Raw genomic sequence first — 18,725 nt, 5'->3', positions numbered from 1 at the left:
GTGTCAGAGGATTAGGGGCCTAAAGCTGGCACGGAGAGAGCTCGGCACTGCTGCGGATTCCAGGGCTTACTTGGGAATGAGGGAGAGCTGGCCTATGCTGGAGTGGTGCCAGACGGCGTGTGCTAGCGCTAGCACATAGCTGCAGTACATCTCCGAGTACGACTGGTGACAGGCCGTGAAGTCCAGCAGCTGGAAAGGGTAGCCGACCCACTCTGTCTCTGAGGTCAACGCAGGACTGGAGATAACACTCACGATACGGTCGTGGAGCACTATCCAGTACGGCTCCTAAACACACAGGGAGAAAGAGACGGAAGGAGGGAGGGAGAGGAAGAGGAACAGGGAGAGAGAGAGAGAGAGTGAGAGAGAGAGAGAGAGCGAGCATCAGACAATTTAAATTGGCTACAGGGAGCTTTAAGGGAGATCATCTAGAACATTCTGTAAATCAGAGCTTCCAACAATCACCCAGGGACACCAATGTCTGTTTGATATGTGCCAGAATAATAAAAGAGAGAGGGGGGAGTGAAAGAAAGAAAGAAAGAAAGAAAGAAAGAAAGAAAAAACAAACAAAGAGGGGGAAAAACAGAAAAAAGAAAAGAGGGAGAGACAGAATGCCAACCTCAGGTGGAGACTGACAGAAGACAAGAGAGACAAAAGTGGAAAGGAAAGAGAGAAAGAGAGAGAGTGGAAGAGAGAGAGAGAAAGAAAGAGAGAGAGACAGTAACATAAGAGGGGACACACGAACAAGACAGAGGGCAGAGACAGAATGACAGACTGAGATGTAGACTGAGAGAGCAGAAGCTGAAGTGTCTTACAGGCAGAGCGGTAATGACCAGGCCAATGGCATTCATCCAGGCTGTGATGTTTTCCCGCGGCACCAGCGGCTGACTGTGACCACACACACACACACACACACACACACACAGCCAGTTACAAATCAAAAAATATATATCATTTCAGCTCATATCATTCTGACATTTCCGCCTTAACGCCACTACCCTCAAAAGAGCTCATCACACACACTCGAAAAAGGACAGTTACTGCCACTCAGCACAACACAATACATCAATCAACAGTGTATTATGCTACATAATAAAATGCAATGCAGAAATATAAAAACCCATTAGACATTAACATCGGCTTCTGTCCAGAGCTATTAGGGATTTCTGTGATCTGCACCGGTATGACAAAACACGTTTTCTCCAGTATGAAGGCGTCTCTTGGGGACAGAATTCGACGAAGGAATTAAGGTGACCTGTCACTACGCTACGTCAACGTGCCCAAACGAGAAAAAAACCACCCAAAAACTCATGTGTCTCAAGCCAGTGGAGAAGGCTGTGTTTTTTGTGTGTAAGCGGCAGATACTGCGTACTGAGCCTTGGCTGACCTCTTGAGGACCACGTTGAGGAGGGCATTGCCAACGTCCTTCCCTGGCACTGCCAACGCCATCAGCTCCACGCACGTCACATGCAGCGCGTGGGCGGCGGGGTTGGGGAACTCGTTAAAACGCCAGTCGCAGTTGGGAAAAGGGCCGGGAGATTTGCCTGCCATGGGTGGAAAGTGCTAAGGAAAATCGTTCAGTGCGTGCACACTTGTCGTGTGTGTGTGTGTGTGTGTGTGTGTGTGTGTCTTTAATTTCATTATGCAGATAGGCTTGTTCATTGACTGTTCAATTAATTTTCCGGGTCAGCAAATAAATTCACAAACTGTCCTACACTACAGGGAGACATTAACAAACACTCAAGAATCACACACACACACACATACACACACACACACACACACACACACACACAGAGCAATAACTGTGCACAACTGAGACAGATGACAATTGGATAAGGCCGAAAAATAAAAAGAACTGATCCAAAAGACAAATCGAAAACCCCCTCCCACCCTGCCCCACCCCGCCCCGCCCCTGCACGCTTGAGGATATTGTCAACGAGGCGACCAATCAGCTTGCAGTAGTAGGTGTCGTCCGGTACCCAGATGTTGTCGTCACGCGGGTTCATGCCGAATTTGAGGTAGGTCTCACTCAGGCACCAGCCCGGGGTGCGGTTGTCTTTCAGAGAACTCATGATGGCGTGAACAAGCTTCCTCTTCAGATTGGTACGGTCACGAAGGTGCCTCTCATAGTAATGAAGGGTGTTGTACAGATATGTCACCGGGCGATCTGGAGAACAAAACACCACGTTAGAGATTTGATCTGTTTCTCTACGTAAAAAAGTCAACATCCGGCTCTACAGCATACGCCGTGTATTCATGAGGCATAATGTCTTCTTAATTGTTTTGGCTATTGTAATCAAATTCACTCTCTTGAAATAGCATTTGAGATCACTTAGTCCTTTCATCACTGCAGATGCCAAAACACATGATGATTAAGACTTGTGGTGGGAGATGCTAGAGACAGAGGAGAAGCTTTTAAACAGATGGCTGTGTGTGTTTGTTTGTGCGCGCGCGTGTGTATATGTGTGTGTGTGTGTGTGTGTGTGTGAGTGCGGAAAGGGCGGGTGAGCGGGGGGGTTCTTTCCTTACCGTGAAACTTATAAAGCCCACCCAGGTGATCGAGCAAGGTCTCCAGAGACTTGGAGACGGGCAGGAGCTCCAGGAAGCGGTGGATAACGATGTCGAAGACGGGCAGGAAGCGCAGGCAGACATTGCCAAAGTAGATGGGCAGGTACTGCGGTTGCAGCTGCATGGGGGGGTTGACCTGCTCAGCCAAGCCCTCAAAGTAAAGCTTCTCTGGGTATTTCTGCAGAAAACAAGAGTTCACGCTGGTTAATCCTACTACACTGCCTATAAAGGCCACAGCACACTGGTCTAAGCCTCAGACACACAGCAAAGAACCCTGCCTCCAAATCACCACACACACACACACACACACACACACACACACACACACAGCAAAGAACCCTGTTTCCAAGTCACGACAGATACACACAATCTCCGACTCAGCCGCTGCACGCACATACACAAACAGACAAACAGACACACACACACACACACACACAACCCTGCCTTAAAGGCATGACACACAGCTCTGCCCAGGCTGAAGAGGCAACTAATCTAAATGTCAGCATTAGTGGGGGTCACTCTCAACACACACACAAATGCCAAAGAGACAGAGACAGAAGAGCACACACACACATACACACAACAGAAACACACGCGTGTGTGCCCACACACACACACACACACACACACACACACACATACATACACAGACACAGAGTTAACATTTTATAGCCCTTCAAACAAAATGAGGTCTGGAGGATAACATCTGGGTTTATCAGCATTGATTGTTCTGCAGATAATGTTGTGTAATTGCAAACCAGATCCATCGTCTGTTCCATTGTGATGGAACCAGAAACGCTAACGGGGACATGTGAGATACAGGAGGAACTCAATCCAGACAAGCGGATAGTCAGACATATGCTATTACGATAATGAGCGCAGGGGAAAAAAAAAAAATCCATTCACCACATATGTTTAGACCAAGAAAAAAAAAAGAAAAAAAGCACAAAACTCCAATCAGGCAAAGCGAAAAAAGAGCCACATGCTACAAAACTGAGCAATTTGACATGCTCAACCACTTTGTGAAGACTGCTCTTGCCTATCGAGTCTCTAAAGATTTAGCACGACTAAAAGAGCGGGCGGTGGCGGGGAGAGACGCGGCTCAGAGCGTCGGGAAAGGAGATCTGTGTATCCCCGCTGAGCGGAGCTGTCAGGGTAGCACCTCCGCTGACGCGCTGGGGAGCGGCTGTCGGGGAAGGTACCTTGTGGTAGCTCATGTGTTTGTTGTGCCAGTCGCTCTGTAGCCAGTGTTCCGGAGCGTTCTCTTTGACGAAGTCGCTGACGCGGTTTCGGAAATCGTTTGGCTTGAGCAGCAGGAGCTGGATGATGAAGTAACAGACCTGGGCCTCGTTCCCCTCGTGACTTCTCATTGCCTGCACAGAGAGGCAGACAAAGAAAGAGAGACGGAGAGAGAGAGAGAGTGGGGGAGAAAGAGAAATAAACAAACAAGCAAAATAATAGATAAATCAATGGGGGGAGGGGGGTTGAAGTGAGAGAGAGAGAAATAGAAATAGAGAGGGGGAGAAAGAGAGAGAAATAAATAAATACATAAATACATAAAGAGAGAGAGAGAGAAAACCACAGGGCGTGAGATTATACACCACAGTGCAGTATACGAGCCCAAACAGGGTCAGGGAGAATCACCGGGGGATTATGCATTCGTATCCTGTAGGATTTCACAAAAACAAAATGTTTGGATAAGATTAATAAAAAAAAAATGATGCAAGAACCAGCAACACTTTTTTTAAATGTTCCACCAAAATTTGCTGAAATAGCAACACTTACACTGCTTTAATGTCCCAGTTTGCTCTCAGCGGTAATAAACAGCTGAGACAAAGATCATTTGTTTATCAAACTTAAAGTCATGTAAATCTGTATCACAGTTTCACAACAGAATCTATGTATTTTCTGATGAATACACTGATGTTCCTGCCTGTTTGCAGCTATAGGACTACAGGAGATAGAACAGTATTTTACATTGCTACCACTGATGCAGTGATGTTTGCTGCATAATCTGTCAATTTTCTGTTTAGCGTTTGAGACAGGGTTTAAGAGGGAATAAAACATCTCAGATGATGTTTTGGTATTTCACAGAGGGATTTTCACACACAGCCAGTTCCTCTTTGAAATGTTTCCCTGTCGAATCTACAAAGGCGTTTTTCCCCGTGATTAGAGATATTGTTGGTTATTGATCGAGTGCTGATGAATGAACTAGGGAGCCGTAGTGGGGGAAGTTATTGATTCTCTTGTTGTTACCTTCTGCGAACCAAAAAAGCACATTCCGTACCAGACAGAGGATGAGACGGTCCAGAGTAACGATGTTGTACTTCCACACCATGTCGTTCAAAATCTCGATACACTTGTTCAGTTGTTGTCCGCCGGCGGACGTCGAAAACTCGTAAACCAGAAAGTCGGCGAACGTCCGCACGTGAGCCACAAGAGCTCGGGCGCCGATCCGCTCGAGCACCCTGAAGTATCAGCAAAAGACAGAAGACAAAGTGTTAGGGTACGTGAGTATATGATAACTAACAATAATATCTACATTCGCCACAATATCGAATGAGTTCATTCAGCTAAAAACTGTACATAGGTTAAATGTCTGATGTAATGACGCGCACACACCTGAGAGTGTTTTAACTAAATTAGAAACAGGATCTTTGTAAAATTTTTTTTTTTTTTTTTTTAAAAAAAACGTTAACAAATAGGCTACGCTAATATTAGTATCTCAAAGAAGTTAGTATCTACAAATATGTGAACTTCCTTAACAGGACCCCACAGAGACGATGCATCCCTTTTAAAGCTCAAACTTCAAACCCGTATTCTAATGTAATACTTAGAAGTTTTTGGCATTAAGAAACCTGTATTCCATTCAGTGAAAACTCTTGGCCCGGGTCTTTAGTGCTAATTTAAAAAATTAAAGCATTTTTTTGTATCCTATCACAAATTCTACTGTGTATATAGACGTCTTTCGGATCAAAAAGATTTTTGAGATAAGTTGGAAAGTTGATTAATGCTATAACTATTTTCCCCACCTTCATTAATTCAAGTTCAATTCAATTCCAGTTAATTAAATTTATCTGTGTCTCCTGCTTATTCTAGGTTTCCACCGGCGGTTGCCTAAGCAACCGCAGTTCCTCCTGCATTGAAACATAATAAAAATACTTTACAAACGATTCAACATGCTAATGCATTGATTAATCTGATAAAGCCCATTATGACAGTGTAATCTGTCTGTCTGTTTTGGCAGGTTTATATTGAGACCCAGGTGGATACAGATGGAATGACCACAACACACGCACACGCACTTCTCCTGACTGCAACCAGCCTTTGCCAGTCAAGTGGATATTCCATAGAGTAATGTTCCTAGCTCTTGAGACCACTCTGAAGGATTTGTCTTTAAGTGTGTGTGCATATGTGCTTCGGTGTGTTTTGCTTTGTTAAAGTGCCCCAACGCGTACGCTTTTGAACTAAATACCTTGGTCAATCCTTAAAAGCTTTGTTGGAAAGTACCACTGCAATAAACGTCAGATTATCTTATTTCAAAAACAATGTGTATATTGGACAACCAATCCAAACATCTATCCATAAAAAGCAGCTTTCAAGAACTATTCTGTGAATATCAGTACGGCACAGAGAACAGGTCTGATTTTCATTCTGAACACTCATTCCCAAAGAGAGACTGGACTGATCTGACACTGCTGATAAGGGCAATAAAGAAATACTGGGAGCTCTGAGTTAGAGAAGGAGAGAGAGCAAGACAGTGTGTGTGTGTGTGTGTGAGTGTGAGTGTATGTGAGAGAGAGAGCAAGAAAGACAGAGAGAGAGAGGATAAGAATATTTAAATATCTAATCATTACTGTTGAGGCCTCTGACTCTCTGAAGAGCACTCTTTGCAGAGCAGACAACCCAAACTTTATTACCGTCCCTCTATCTCTAAAGTACCCATCTAATCATCCAAGTGCCAGAGAAGAGGAACTGGTTTTAAATTGGGAGGGTGGTTGGGAGTATGGGAAGAAACAGAGAGAAGGGAAGGGTCGAGACGGGGAGAGAGAGAGAATAAAGAAGAAACAGAGGGGGGCTTCAGAGGTAGAGGGAAAGTTAACGCTTAGCATCAATTTAGTGTTGTTTTTTCTGTTAACTTTTTACTTTATGTTAACTTTTTCTTAAAAGTAGTTTGGCAGTGGGCAGTGAGGTTGTACAGATAGCTTCTGGGGGATAAAAACTCCATGGTCACCTCTGCAGGAGCCAAAAACAGCCAAACTGCTCACTCGCTCTCTCTCTCTCCCTCCCTATCTCCCTCTTCCTCCCTCCTTTTCTGTTCTTCTGTCTCTCAGTTCTGTCTCTGTATTTCCACTATTTTTCTCTGTCTGTTTGGAAAAGGCTACATAAACACATCTTTCTCTGTGTTATCTTTGAAGGCTTGTGACCTGAATCACAAGTAGAACACACAAGAAGAAAACCACTGCCACTCGCATGCACAAACAACTGGCCTTTGTCACACACACACACACACACACACACACACGCTTTAGTGCCAAAAGGAGAGCAGCTGCACCGTGGCTTTGGGCTTTGTCCATTCTCACATTTAACATTCAATTTAGGGAAAAAAAAAACAAAAAAAACATGTGCACGCATGCGTACACACACACACACACACACACACACACACACACCTGTCACGGTCATTAAGTCTGATTCTGTTGATGTGCAGAATTTTAATATTTATTATTCGGTCAAAATAGTGTTTTGTGTGGAATTCAATAGACATTATTCAAATACACACAGCCTTCACCATATTCACACAGTTATGACTGACGGTATTAATGAAGCATGAACAAAGAATATTAAATATTTAGCTGGTCCAAAGGACATGTAATTGAACGTCCTACTGATTAAACACAAAGCCTGTATGCTAAAACACTGATTGACACAGAGCAGTGAACACAAAATGCAGCTCTTCACAGAGACTATTTCACCAAGCCTACAAAATACTGACATTTCAAACGCCCATAACGTTTTAAAAATCGAATTTTGAATTAATCACTTTGAGTTTGAGCCATGAGCCACCCGAAGGATTTTTTTTTTTAAATCTTATTGAAAATCGTGTTCTCCTTGCCCTTTCTTCTCCTTAATTTGGAATGCCCAATTACCCGTGACCTTTCCTAAGTCTATCCATCAATCATCAGACACCTCAGTCAAAATGAAGCCGACACTGGCCTGTCAGGACAGCCAGGGTCCAGCCGCTGAATGTGTCAGCATTAAGATGGAATGAGCGGTGCCCGTGGAGAATAGCACTTCATGGCTAACATTACCAGAGACCGCAACAGGCCCCAACTGACAGTCACTAAACACAGAGAGGTAAAGCGACCCTGGCTGACACGCCCACCCAGAGGACCGGACACACAGGAGTTTTGTTCCGTGTCGAGTGGAATATGTGCCCGTTTTTGAGTCGAGTTCTACGTGTCCAGAACGGTTTTTACGTGGGCTGGATGAAGCACTTTGAGTTTGAGTTTGGGCCTCGTGCCGACTCAAGTAAAAGGCTTCTAAGAGAGTTTCGAAAGGAAGAGCTGTAAGTTTGAGGTGACTCTTACCTGAAGCCAATCTGGTTGATGTGGTCTGTTTCTAGAAGCATCTTCCAGAGCAGACAGAGAAAGAGCGGAGGAGAGCCCTGCATGGAGAAATGAGTGATTATGTCGTTCTCGTTCGTCATGGATTTCCACTTCCTATACTCTTCCTCCACGTTCTTCTTCAGGTTGAAACGACTCTCTTGAGGAACGTTGTTTTGTTTGAAAAATGCCTGAAACGGGGAAAAGGCACAATTTCAGCAAATCTCAATGGATTACCTACCTAGTTCTATACTCACAGAACCCATGATGCTCTAAGCTATGTGTGCTGGTAGTGTTTATTTGAGGAAGGAAGAATAATTAATTACACATTTTTGCACTTCAACTTCAGTAGCTGCTTCATTAAACTGAGAAATTAATCCCTAAAACTACAATTTTTTTGCCAGAAAAGTATAACTCAATTAAAAAACAAAAAAAACAAAACTGCAGTTGTTTGTACAATAATAGCGAAACAATGAAGGTCACAGGTATTGGAAAGTCTACATCAAAGCTGACACTTTTTTTTTTTTTAAAAACCTCCATACTCGCATAAAACAACTACTAAAACAGATTTGGGATTTTCTCTATGACTGTGAAAGCTGATTTCCAAGATGATAACATTTCTCATGATAACATTTTTCTTGTGAAACTCAGTTATCACAGCCAGCATAATGCTACGTAATGGAATATTCCAAGGAAAGAACCCGACTAAAAGGAACAGACAACAAAAAGGAAACAAAAAAGGTGACCTTTTCCTTTAACAAATCAATAACATCGATTATTTATAAAAATATATATATTTATATATTTGAGTAGTGTGACATTTCATTTATGGTGACATTGGTGTCTGCATTTTGAGAGGGAAGCGTTCTCCGGCGTGGGCGCCCTGAAGCCCAACATGGGGCTGACCTTTAATTTAAGCATAAGCACTCAGTCAAGTCAGTCTCCCAGGGCAGTGCTTGTCCTCAAGTGTCACACAAGCAGAGAACAGTTTTTTATCTGACCTTCCTGAATTAAGTTATGAGCTGATTAGTCAAATATGCTTAGTTGGAACGAATGCCGACAGGGCCTGGGAGAGGCAACACAGAGGAGGCAAAATAAAGAGACTATGTTCTATGTTATGGACAAAAGCACCTGATCTGAAATGTTTACTGCAGTTATTAATGTTTTTTCTGTAATTTAATATATGTAATTCTCTGACTCAGAGGCTCTGAGAGGGTCTTGACTGGCTGAGTTCGGTGTGAATCTATTGCTAGGTTGGAGTTACGCTGCAGTTCTCCACTGGTCGGGCTGTCTTACTCTGCCGCAGGGTGAATCTGCAGTCCCATGGGAAGGGAGTGTGTGTGTACCTGGAGCAGAGCTGGGAAGCAGCTGAGAGAGAGAGAGAGAGAGAGAGAGACAGAGTGTGTGTGTGTGTGTGTGTGTGTGTACCTGAAGCGGAGCTGGGAAGCAGCTGAGAGTGTGTGAGGCCCAGTTGTGAGGAGTGAAGTTCATGATGGTCTGCAGAATGTCCTTGCACCAGGTCCCCTGGATGGAGTCCGACCCCGTGAAGAAGTCTAAGACAAACACGTAAAAGGAAGAACATTCATTTACCAGGTTTTGTTTATGAAGACAGGTATGTGCCAGGCTCCTCTGAAGAAAAAAAAAAAATCACACACAAAGAAAAGATTGTTTCTGTCCTGTAGAACTTGCTGGCTCTGTTTGCATTTCAAGAAAAGAAAAATTTGCAGTTGATATGTTTCAGGAATCATGTCCAAAACTATGACTGCATCCAGAACAGTGAACACATCTGTGAGAGACAAAACCAGTCCAGGTAAAGCTAATCACCGTGCACATCCAGTCAGTACGAGAATGACACATTTGAGTGATGTGAAGCAGCGCTAGGCTGTATGAGGTTTCAACTGCCATTCCTGTAGAGAGCAGAGTCATTACAGGGATTTTACTCTACCGTTTACACAGGTAGTGCTTTCCTTTGCATGAAAGGAAAACGTGATTTTCACATTTCCACGTGTAAACAGCAGGTTTAACTGGCGATGTGATAAAAAAAAAAAAAAAAAAGATTTTGACTTTTAGAAAATGGCTCACCAATACATTAAAGGAAGAAAAAATAGATAAACAAACATCTGACAACATCTGACAGTGTAAGCCATAATCCATTATGTAAACAAATATATTCTTTACATAGAGATAGCCATGAAGAAACATGGCAGTGAGAAAGGTGAGTAAATTCATTATTATTATTAATTTAAAATAAATTATTATTATTAATATTATTGTTATTATTATTATTATTGTTGTTGTTGTTATAGTTTAACAAGAAACTATTATAGTCTAACAGATCACTTTTTCCAGAATTAAATAGATGCTATGTCTGTGATATTTATTACATTCACAGTGGGACAGTGTAGCCAATCATTTGGCTGCGCTACCCTGCAGTGAGTAGAATAAATATTGGACATCCACAGAGGCTGCTGAATGATAGCTGAGTATTCCTGACACAGAATGGGAGGATGGGCACACGGGAGTTGTCAGACATGCGTGTACGTGTGAGTGCGTTTTTATTGAGTGAGTTTTGTACCTGTGGCGTGTGAGTGTGTGTCTTGTACCTGTGAAGTGTGAGTGTGTGTTTTGTACCCGTGACACGTGTGTGTGTGTGCGTGTGTGTGTGTTTTGTACCTGTGACGTGTGTGGCCCGGGCGAGTGTAAGGATGAGAGCACGGTTCAGCTCCTCAGACTCAGCAGACAGAACCGTTTTGGGGTCACTAAGGAAACGGGTGAACTGGGGTTGGACTTCTGAACTCCCCAACGCAGTGATCAGTCTCAAGGCTGTGCTCTCCACACTGTCTCACACACACACACACACACAAAACAGAGAAACAGAGACACCTAGCATTTAGATACAAGAACCCAATTCCATCCTAAATCCCTCTAAAGATCCTGTTCATTTCCACATTCCAGACTCTTCCAGTTGAGTCTTACTTCACTTTTCAGAGGCAAAGCCTTCCATCATCATATCCCATATTCCATAAATGAACTCATTTTGTTCATGATTACAGTGATTACATCCACCACCTCCGCAGTGAGAGGTCGTCTGTGCGTATGAGTGTTTGTGATGTGTGTTACGTCGTGAAGGCGTATGTGTGTATGAGTGTGTGTGATGTGTGTTACGTCATGAAGGCGTATGTGTGTATGAGTGTGTGTGATGTGTGTTACAGCGTGAAGGCGTATGTGTGTATGAATGTGTGTGATGTGTGTTACGTCATGAAGGCGTATGTGTGTATGAGTGTTAATGATGTGTGTTACAGCACGAAGGCGTCTGTGCATATGAGTATTTGTGATGTGTGTTACGGCGGGACTGTGTCTGTGTGTTTGTGATGTGTGTTACATTGTGAGGGAATCTGTATGTATGAGTGTTTGCAATGCGTGTTATATTGTGAAGGTTGTCTGGCCACATGTGTGTGTGAATGTTTGTGATGTGTGTTATGGCATGAAGGTGTCTGTGTGTATCGGCGTTGGTGGCGTGTGTTACGGTGTGAAGGTGTCTGTGTGTGTCGGTGTTTGGGATGTGTGTTTCGGCGTGAACGCATCTGTGTATATGAGCGTAAGGTGTCTCACCACAGGTGGAGCTGGTTCTGGTTGGTCTGGGGCACAGCGGCCAAGGAGTGCAGGTGACTGAGGAGCTGAACTCTGTAGTGAGGCTGGATGTGATGCATCCTGTAGCTAAACATCTCCAGCAGGGTATGCAGAATACCCCACGCGTGAGACTTAAACACGTTGGGCAAGAGCTGGCCTACATAAACAAACAAACAAACAAACGCACAATATTTACCTATTATACACGTAGAATCAAGCTTGCTGTTAAGAGTCAGATGAGCAGGGCCATCGACTAATGGACAGTGTAGATGTCCAGATTTCTTTTTAATCTATTTAGAGAAAGAAAACGACTTTAAACCATGTGGATTCCTCATTAAGCGAGGCCTGACTCAGTTTAATCTAGACTAAAGGCCATTTTCCTGTCTGTGCTGTAAGAGAAATGTAGACGGCCACTCCACCGTGATGGCAGGGAGGACCAGGGGTCCGGACTCACTGATAAAGCCTTTGATTCCCAGAGATTCGATCTCCATGTAGACCAGGAGGCGCGAGTATGTCTCCACCAGGGCAGGGGCCAGAGCCAGGCTCGATTTGGCGTGGGCGAGTTTTATGACGCGCGTGGCTATGCTGTGGATGAGGCTGCAACAAACAAACAAACAAACTAAGAAACAAATAAACATTTAACTGAGTCTGACTCAGGTACAGCTCTGACAGTGTATTTCTGAGGGCTATAATTCTGTCGGTTGTAAAGGTCAACGTGAAAGACGAATGCGCGTTCAAACCAAAATGCTGATTCATTTTCTACCAAAATCACCTGGTTACAAAATGGAACAAGTTTGATTTAGCAGCACGATTTTGAAATGATGTCAGGGTACGATTTTCTCCCGAAAAAACTGGTTCTCAAGAACATGGCAAATGCACCTTCATTATTTTTATCATCTTTTTTTAACCAGCCTCAGACAGCCAGAGAAATCACCATGACACACAGGAAAGCCGAAACACAATGGCTCCACTGCAATCATTTTGATTTGGCACAGAAAGGTAATTTCATGTTCTCAAAACAGGATCACAGGCGCAGGGGAGTATATTAATTTCCCTGATTTTGCTCTTATGTAAATCTGATATTTTTTTGACAGCCTTGGTGATAATGGCTCTACCTTTTAACTCATTAAAACAGACATTCACAGAGTACTCCTTCATAATAGGCAAATAAAAACACTACTGAGAATAGGCACAGTGTAAAAAAAACAAACAAAAACAAATTTATGGTCATATTTTAACCGTGTACACGGTGATATGGCAGTGCTGAATTCCACAATTCAACCTTAATCACTTTAAACTTAAAACAACAACAAAATAAAACAAAAACTTAATAAGGCTAAATAAATAAATAAGATTGCAATCTACAAATCATGAAGTCCATCCCTTTCAGTTTGACTCAACTCGACCCTCTCCCCCAAACCCCACCCCTCAAACACGTATCCTAACAGCCGTATTGTATTGGCACACCTCATCTTGGCGTGGACAGTGAGGGAGTCCAGCAGGTTCATGGGTAGTGGCGTAACGGAACCCGATGCCATGCAGTTGGTGCCGGGTAAGGTGATGCGCATGCTGCCGTTCCCGTAGATGGTCTCCACCAGGACGCCCATGGGCAGGGTGAAGCACTCTGAGTTAGTGGAGTAGGCATTACACAGCAAAGCAATTTTATAGTCTGTCATTGGAAGACTCTTATTACGCAGACTCTGCTGTAGGAACCTGAGGAGTGGAGAGAGAGAGAGAGTATGAACATGGTGTGAAACCACTTTAAATGCCTTTGCAACCAGCGTGATGTATTTTAATTGTGCACTCTAAGCAATTTCTTAGCCCTTGGGTACGTCATCTCCTTCTTTACATGTTACAGGTAAGCACTGCCGTCCACACAGAAGACTCATTACTTTACTGCGGGGGAGGGGGGGGACTCTGTATGTAATGTAACACAACAGTAGGATACCGAGAAAAGCAGTAACAGACTTGCGTGTGGACTACATGACTGAGAGGAGACCCCTGTCTGAGGCACTTACTCGTGATGGAGTTTCAGTGAGTGGGGGATTGGGATCTGTAGTTTGGAGTTGTCGTTCTGGGCTTTACGATTCAGGTGGATCCAGATGCAGGTCATGGCGAAGGCGTGTGTGGACTGAGGCTTGTTGATATCTGGGACAGGGATGCACTACGGAGGACACACATACGGCCGTCGTGAAAACCGTCTTAAAAATTACCACAGCAAATCTCACAACCCAGTATTAGTCTGGACAAATCGGACTGCTAAACTCTGGAGTGCCAAGTAATCTTTCAGACACTCCCCGTTGCCCTCCTGACTGGCTGGGTCAGTAAACCAATCACATATCAAAGTATCCATTATAAGTTAATATATATATATATAAACATATAACAGCATTATTTAGCTCCATGTCCAAATCAACCGTCTTCTATGGGGCATTGCTTTTAAACCTCAACTCTGAAGTGTTGGCCTAATAATAACCACACACCTTTCACTGTGAACATGAGGGAACTCTTTACTTTTTTTTCTCTCTGAAGTGAAGTGAACAGCAGTCTTTTTCCCTGCTCATTGAGTTTGAGTACAGAGGGGACTGGAAGTGGCTGTTAGCTCAGACAGTCCATCCAGCAGCCGCAGGCAGATTAACGCTAGCGCAGTGCTCCCACATTTACATGCTAATGACCAATTTGGACGGGTTTGACTGAAAGAGAATCCACAGAACGGCTAATTACAGCACTCGGGAGACGAGTGCAGATGTAGCACTTTAATCTGCGGCTTCCTGCTGTGTTACTAGACAGATGGAGCAGCTGGAGCAGAGAGGAGTCCCCTATGAGGTAATGCTGCTAAGCTAACGGGTATGAACACAGAGCAGGAGATCAAGCTAATGGGTAAGACACTAACTGGGTGTGAAACCAATCAATGGTTAAAGCTAGTCCACTTTTTGGCCTCCAAAAAAAAACCCCAAATCATCTCAGTATACTACAATTTAGTTTCACTCTTCAAAACTAGTTCATTTACGTTGCAGCAGGCAAAAAATTGCCCTCCATACATCAGTCTTGTTTGTGGGGTAAAAACTTCCACTGCTAATTGGATAGCATTTAAAACAGCTCTTTTTTTGCAGTTTACAGAAAATTAAGTCAAAAAGAGAGACTGTCTGTCAGCCTGTAAAATGGCGAAATGGTTCACTTGGCTAAAGTAAATACGCAGGAAAAACTACTCTGTTAAGTTTTGCAGAATGCACATGGGCGCAATGTTCTGACAACAAGAACACAAGTTACAACATGTGACAGAATCGCTACCTCCTTCTCTGGGTACAGCAGATCAAAGAGCTTCATGACCGGAAGGAAGTCTGCCAGGGCGTTCTTCTGGATGCTTCCAGAAATAAACTGAAGCAGAACCCACATCAAGTGGTCTCGGCCTTTTATTAGACCTCTGCCAGCAAGCTAAGGACAAGCACACACACGCACACACAATAACATTTGACTGTATATGGTGGAAAGATTCATTTATATTTCATGCTGAAATAAAGCATTTGGCACATACCTTGAAAAAAATGACTGGTAAACAAACAAAAGACACCAGAGAATTATGACATTTGTGAACTGGACAAGTCTTGTGTGTACGTATGAGTGCATGCGTATGTTCTGTGGCACCCTCTGAATGAGCAGGTGGAGAACAAGTACAATTAACAGGAGTGTTCCCATGTGTGTGTGTGTGTGTGTGTGTGTGTGTGTGTGTGTGTGTGTCTGAGTGTATGGTTGGCTCATTGAGCATGTTCTCAACACATGACACCACAGTAACCACTTGGGCATTGATGAGAATTAAAAGAAAAGCTTTCAGAACACAGAGTGTTTGTGCGTGTGTGTGTGTGTGTGTGTGTGTGTGTGTGTGTGTGTTGTGAGTGGGTGTCCCGTGGCACCTTCTGATGGAGTGACAGGACCATGTGTGGGAAGCTGGCGAACTGGAAGAGCACGAAAAAGATGAGCTGGCTGGAGAGATGCTGCCAGAGCAGCTGACTGGTGCCTCCGTCGTCAAACTGCTCCTCCGTCTCCGAACGCTCCATCGCGTACACCACCAGGTCCACCAGCTGGTCCTCCAGAACCGGACAGCGCTGCTTATGCTGGACAGGATAGAACATTCCAGAAAGATCCATCTCAGTCAAGCCACAAACACTCTCAGAGAGTCCAGGACACTAATCTCTCAATTCACTCTCTTAATTATGTATGAAAAAACTAAACTGAAGAAAAGGGAAAAGAAAAAAAAAAACAACTGAACTTACTTCTTGTATGTCAAACTATTACATATTCTCTAAAATAGCGATGCAAATGTGGACTACATTACCCACAATCCCAATGGGGGCTTATACTTGGCTATTACTAAATTTACAGTTTTCACTCAGCACAAATAATCTCAGAGCCAAGATGTCACTCAAGCCACTAACTCAACCCATAGTGTAAATCCTCGCCACGGCAACGGATGTGTGAGGGACAGACGGCCACATCACAATGCAGTGCTTGTGTCTTCGCACAAACAAGATCGCACACACAAACACATGACAAAGCATAACACAACATTAACACTATACAACTGCTACAAAAAGCCCTGATCTTTTGGAAGCTGCAACATATCGGCAAGTCACAACGTATAATCATACTTAAAATTAGTCGAAAAGATAGGAAGTCTACTTTTAATGTCCCATTCAGAATCATAATTTACCCAGTTGTTTTATGTTGAACATTCGCTCCGGGCTTTTAAATTTAGTCACTTCACGTTTAAGCTCAAATAGGTGTTCTACAAATTTTGATTACAAAACAAACACCGGATGTTACTGTCTTTCGGCGGGAACCGTGTTTCCCCCCTTGCGGCAGATGTTTTGCACTAGAGAGGCATTTGTGATGACAGTCAGTCACCGTCTCCCGCTCAATGTGCAATCACGTGCTATCACTAGCAAAACCAGTAACCTGCAGCTAAGCTGCATTTAAGTCTGATACACTGCAGCTTCCCCTGTGAGGTGGCATGCTGGGATTGGGTCATTTGCCGCCACGCTATTGGCCACAGGAGGTGAGGGTATCATAGTAACAGATGAATAGCCTTTAATGCCATTTCAGTGTGAAACGTGCTTCTTTGAAGTGGCGCTCTGGGGCAATTTGACCTGTTTTAGGATTCATTTTTTATTTCTCTCATTTCTTTCTGTATATTTTTACAGGGTAAACTGACAGACCCCACATGTCTGAATTGAGCAGCGTTTATTTAGATGTAGCCAACAGCCTGAGTCAATAACTGGTAGTCTGCTTAAGTAAATTCAACGGCAAAAGATCTCTCCCTTCAGATCATGCTTCCAATGAGTGGGGGGGGGGGGGGGGGTGGCAGTATGAGTTACACCAAATCACACACTCACACACACACAGTTGTAATATACTTGAGGAGAGAAAAAAGCAGGAGAGAAAACTTGGCAATGCAGTAGTTTATACACACTCCACTCCACAAAACTCCAGAGCACACTGAATTATAGACTACAGAGAAGCATGCAGCAGTTCAGGGCTTGAAATTATCAGTTCATTCTCAGGTACGCTTTGACTTTTCAAAGAGAAATGTTCACTGGACTTTGGTCTGTTTCCAACTATCCCCTTCTCTGTTAGTGAACAGTCAATTGATCTGAACATGCTTTAAAAAGGAAATGCAAGAAAGATATGCGAAAAGGAAAGACAGTGTTGTAATCCTGAACGTATCATTTGGGTTAATCTAGAGCAGATTATCCATATTGTAATCCAGAGATTAACAATTATACTCTGATCAAAGTGCAAGAGGGTACTCCCTCTAATCTGGTCAGGTTTACAGGCTCATAGCATTACCAACAGTCCCGAAAATGGGAAAACACTATGAACGTACATACATGCAAAGAATATTTAATAATTTCAAATAATCTGTTTTCCTTTGATGGGATTAGAACTATTTTCAGTGTAGAAATTAGACATGCTCCTGTATTAGTTGGGTTCCGATTTGACAATTCCAGTCAGAAGCTAAAGGGAAAAAAACCTGCTTGAAATAATTTTTAAAAATCAATTTTTTTTTTACAAGCTGTTGAGCAAAATAAGACATGATTAATTAGCTTCTTTGGAAACTGGAGGACGAAACAATTATTTAGGTCAAGAGAAGAGCAGAAGAACTCTGACTTGACAAAGCAGATATAAAATGAATAAAAAAAGAGACAATTTTGTTTCTTCAAATCAAAAAAAAAAAATTCTTGAGTTCTTGGCCTAAGCAAAGAGTCAATGTGATGTAGGCCTTGGCTCCTAAAACTACACCTAGTAATCAGCATTTAAAACCCAGCAGTAATTTCAAGCCCTATAATAAATGATCTTTTTTTATTCTTTTTTTTTTTCAGGTTCACCGACTAAAGGAGTCAGTTTGGCTAGGGAAGCTTCCAGAATCTGGTTAGTCACAGTACAACAGTAAGATTGTGAACATACCTGAGCAATGTTCAAGGTCTAGAGCATTGGAGGGCGGGTAGAGTAAGACAGGACAAAAACAAAAACACACACACAAAAAAAAAAAAACAAAAAAAAAAAACAGAAGAGAAAAGAAAAAGGACAATAACAGTAACTAGGAGGCCAGCTCCAAGTTCCCCTGTCAGTCAAGTCAAGTCAAGTCAAGTCAGGTCAATCAAGCCAAACTCAGAGGACAAGTAAGAAAAAAGACAGGCGGTGCTATACTCCCCGACAGACAGCAGGGCAACGCATGCCATTGGTTGAAAGGACAGACAGACATTAAAGACACCCAATCTCGAGTGTTTTAGCAGCCAAGCAGGGGCAAGGTGTTTAGATGCACTGGTGTGACAGGGAGTATATTGGAGACTGGCCTTGTGGAAACAAAGCAATGCAAACTGCTGAATGTCTTCTTAGTATGGAAAATACTACTTAGATGAACTA

The 18,725-nt window shown here is 43.2% G+C and overlaps 1 protein-coding gene across 2 annotated transcripts in view; it reads right to left on the bottom strand.

Annotated features, from left to right (window-relative positions):
• med23 (mediator complex subunit 23) overlaps nt 1-18,725 on the bottom strand; it is a 31,230-nt gene that overhangs the window by 8,275 nt on the left and 4,230 nt on the right. Inside the window, exons 11-27 of one of the 2 annotated variants that reach the window (XM_030781241.1) lie at nt 18,267-18,284; nt 15,716-15,916; nt 15,096-15,239; nt 13,823-13,968; nt 13,272-13,517; nt 12,259-12,401; nt 11,787-11,961; nt 10,848-11,011; nt 9,603-9,727; nt 8,160-8,365; nt 4,856-5,036; nt 3,771-3,941; nt 2,530-2,746; nt 1,931-2,167; nt 1,385-1,550; nt 813-885; nt 71-285 (exon numbers count right to left, since the gene is read on the bottom strand). In XM_030781241.1, the coding sequence (XP_030637101.1) occupies nt 71-285; nt 813-885; nt 1,385-1,550; nt 1,931-2,167; nt 2,530-2,746; nt 3,771-3,941; nt 4,856-5,036; nt 8,160-8,365; nt 9,603-9,727; nt 10,848-11,011; nt 11,787-11,961; nt 12,259-12,401; nt 13,272-13,517; nt 13,823-13,968; nt 15,096-15,239; nt 15,716-15,916; nt 18,267-18,284 (2,828 nt within the window). The remainder of the gene's footprint in view (nt 1-70; nt 286-812; nt 886-1,384; nt 1,551-1,930; nt 2,168-2,529; nt 2,747-3,770; nt 3,942-4,855; nt 5,037-8,159; nt 8,366-9,602; nt 9,728-10,847; nt 11,012-11,786; nt 11,962-12,258; nt 12,402-13,271; nt 13,518-13,822; nt 13,969-15,095; nt 15,240-15,715; nt 15,917-18,266; nt 18,285-18,725) is intronic. The other variant, XM_030781240.1, reaches the window with a different exon arrangement.

The sequence above is a fragment of the Chanos chanos genome, chromosome 8 (assembly GCF_902362185.1).
Source record: "Chanos chanos chromosome 8, fChaCha1.1, whole genome shotgun sequence".
Taxonomy (NCBI): domain Eukaryota; kingdom Metazoa; phylum Chordata; class Actinopteri; order Gonorynchiformes; family Chanidae; genus Chanos; species Chanos chanos.
Note: the sequence above shows the minus strand (reverse complement) of the source record. Positions and strands in the feature narration are given on the sequence as shown.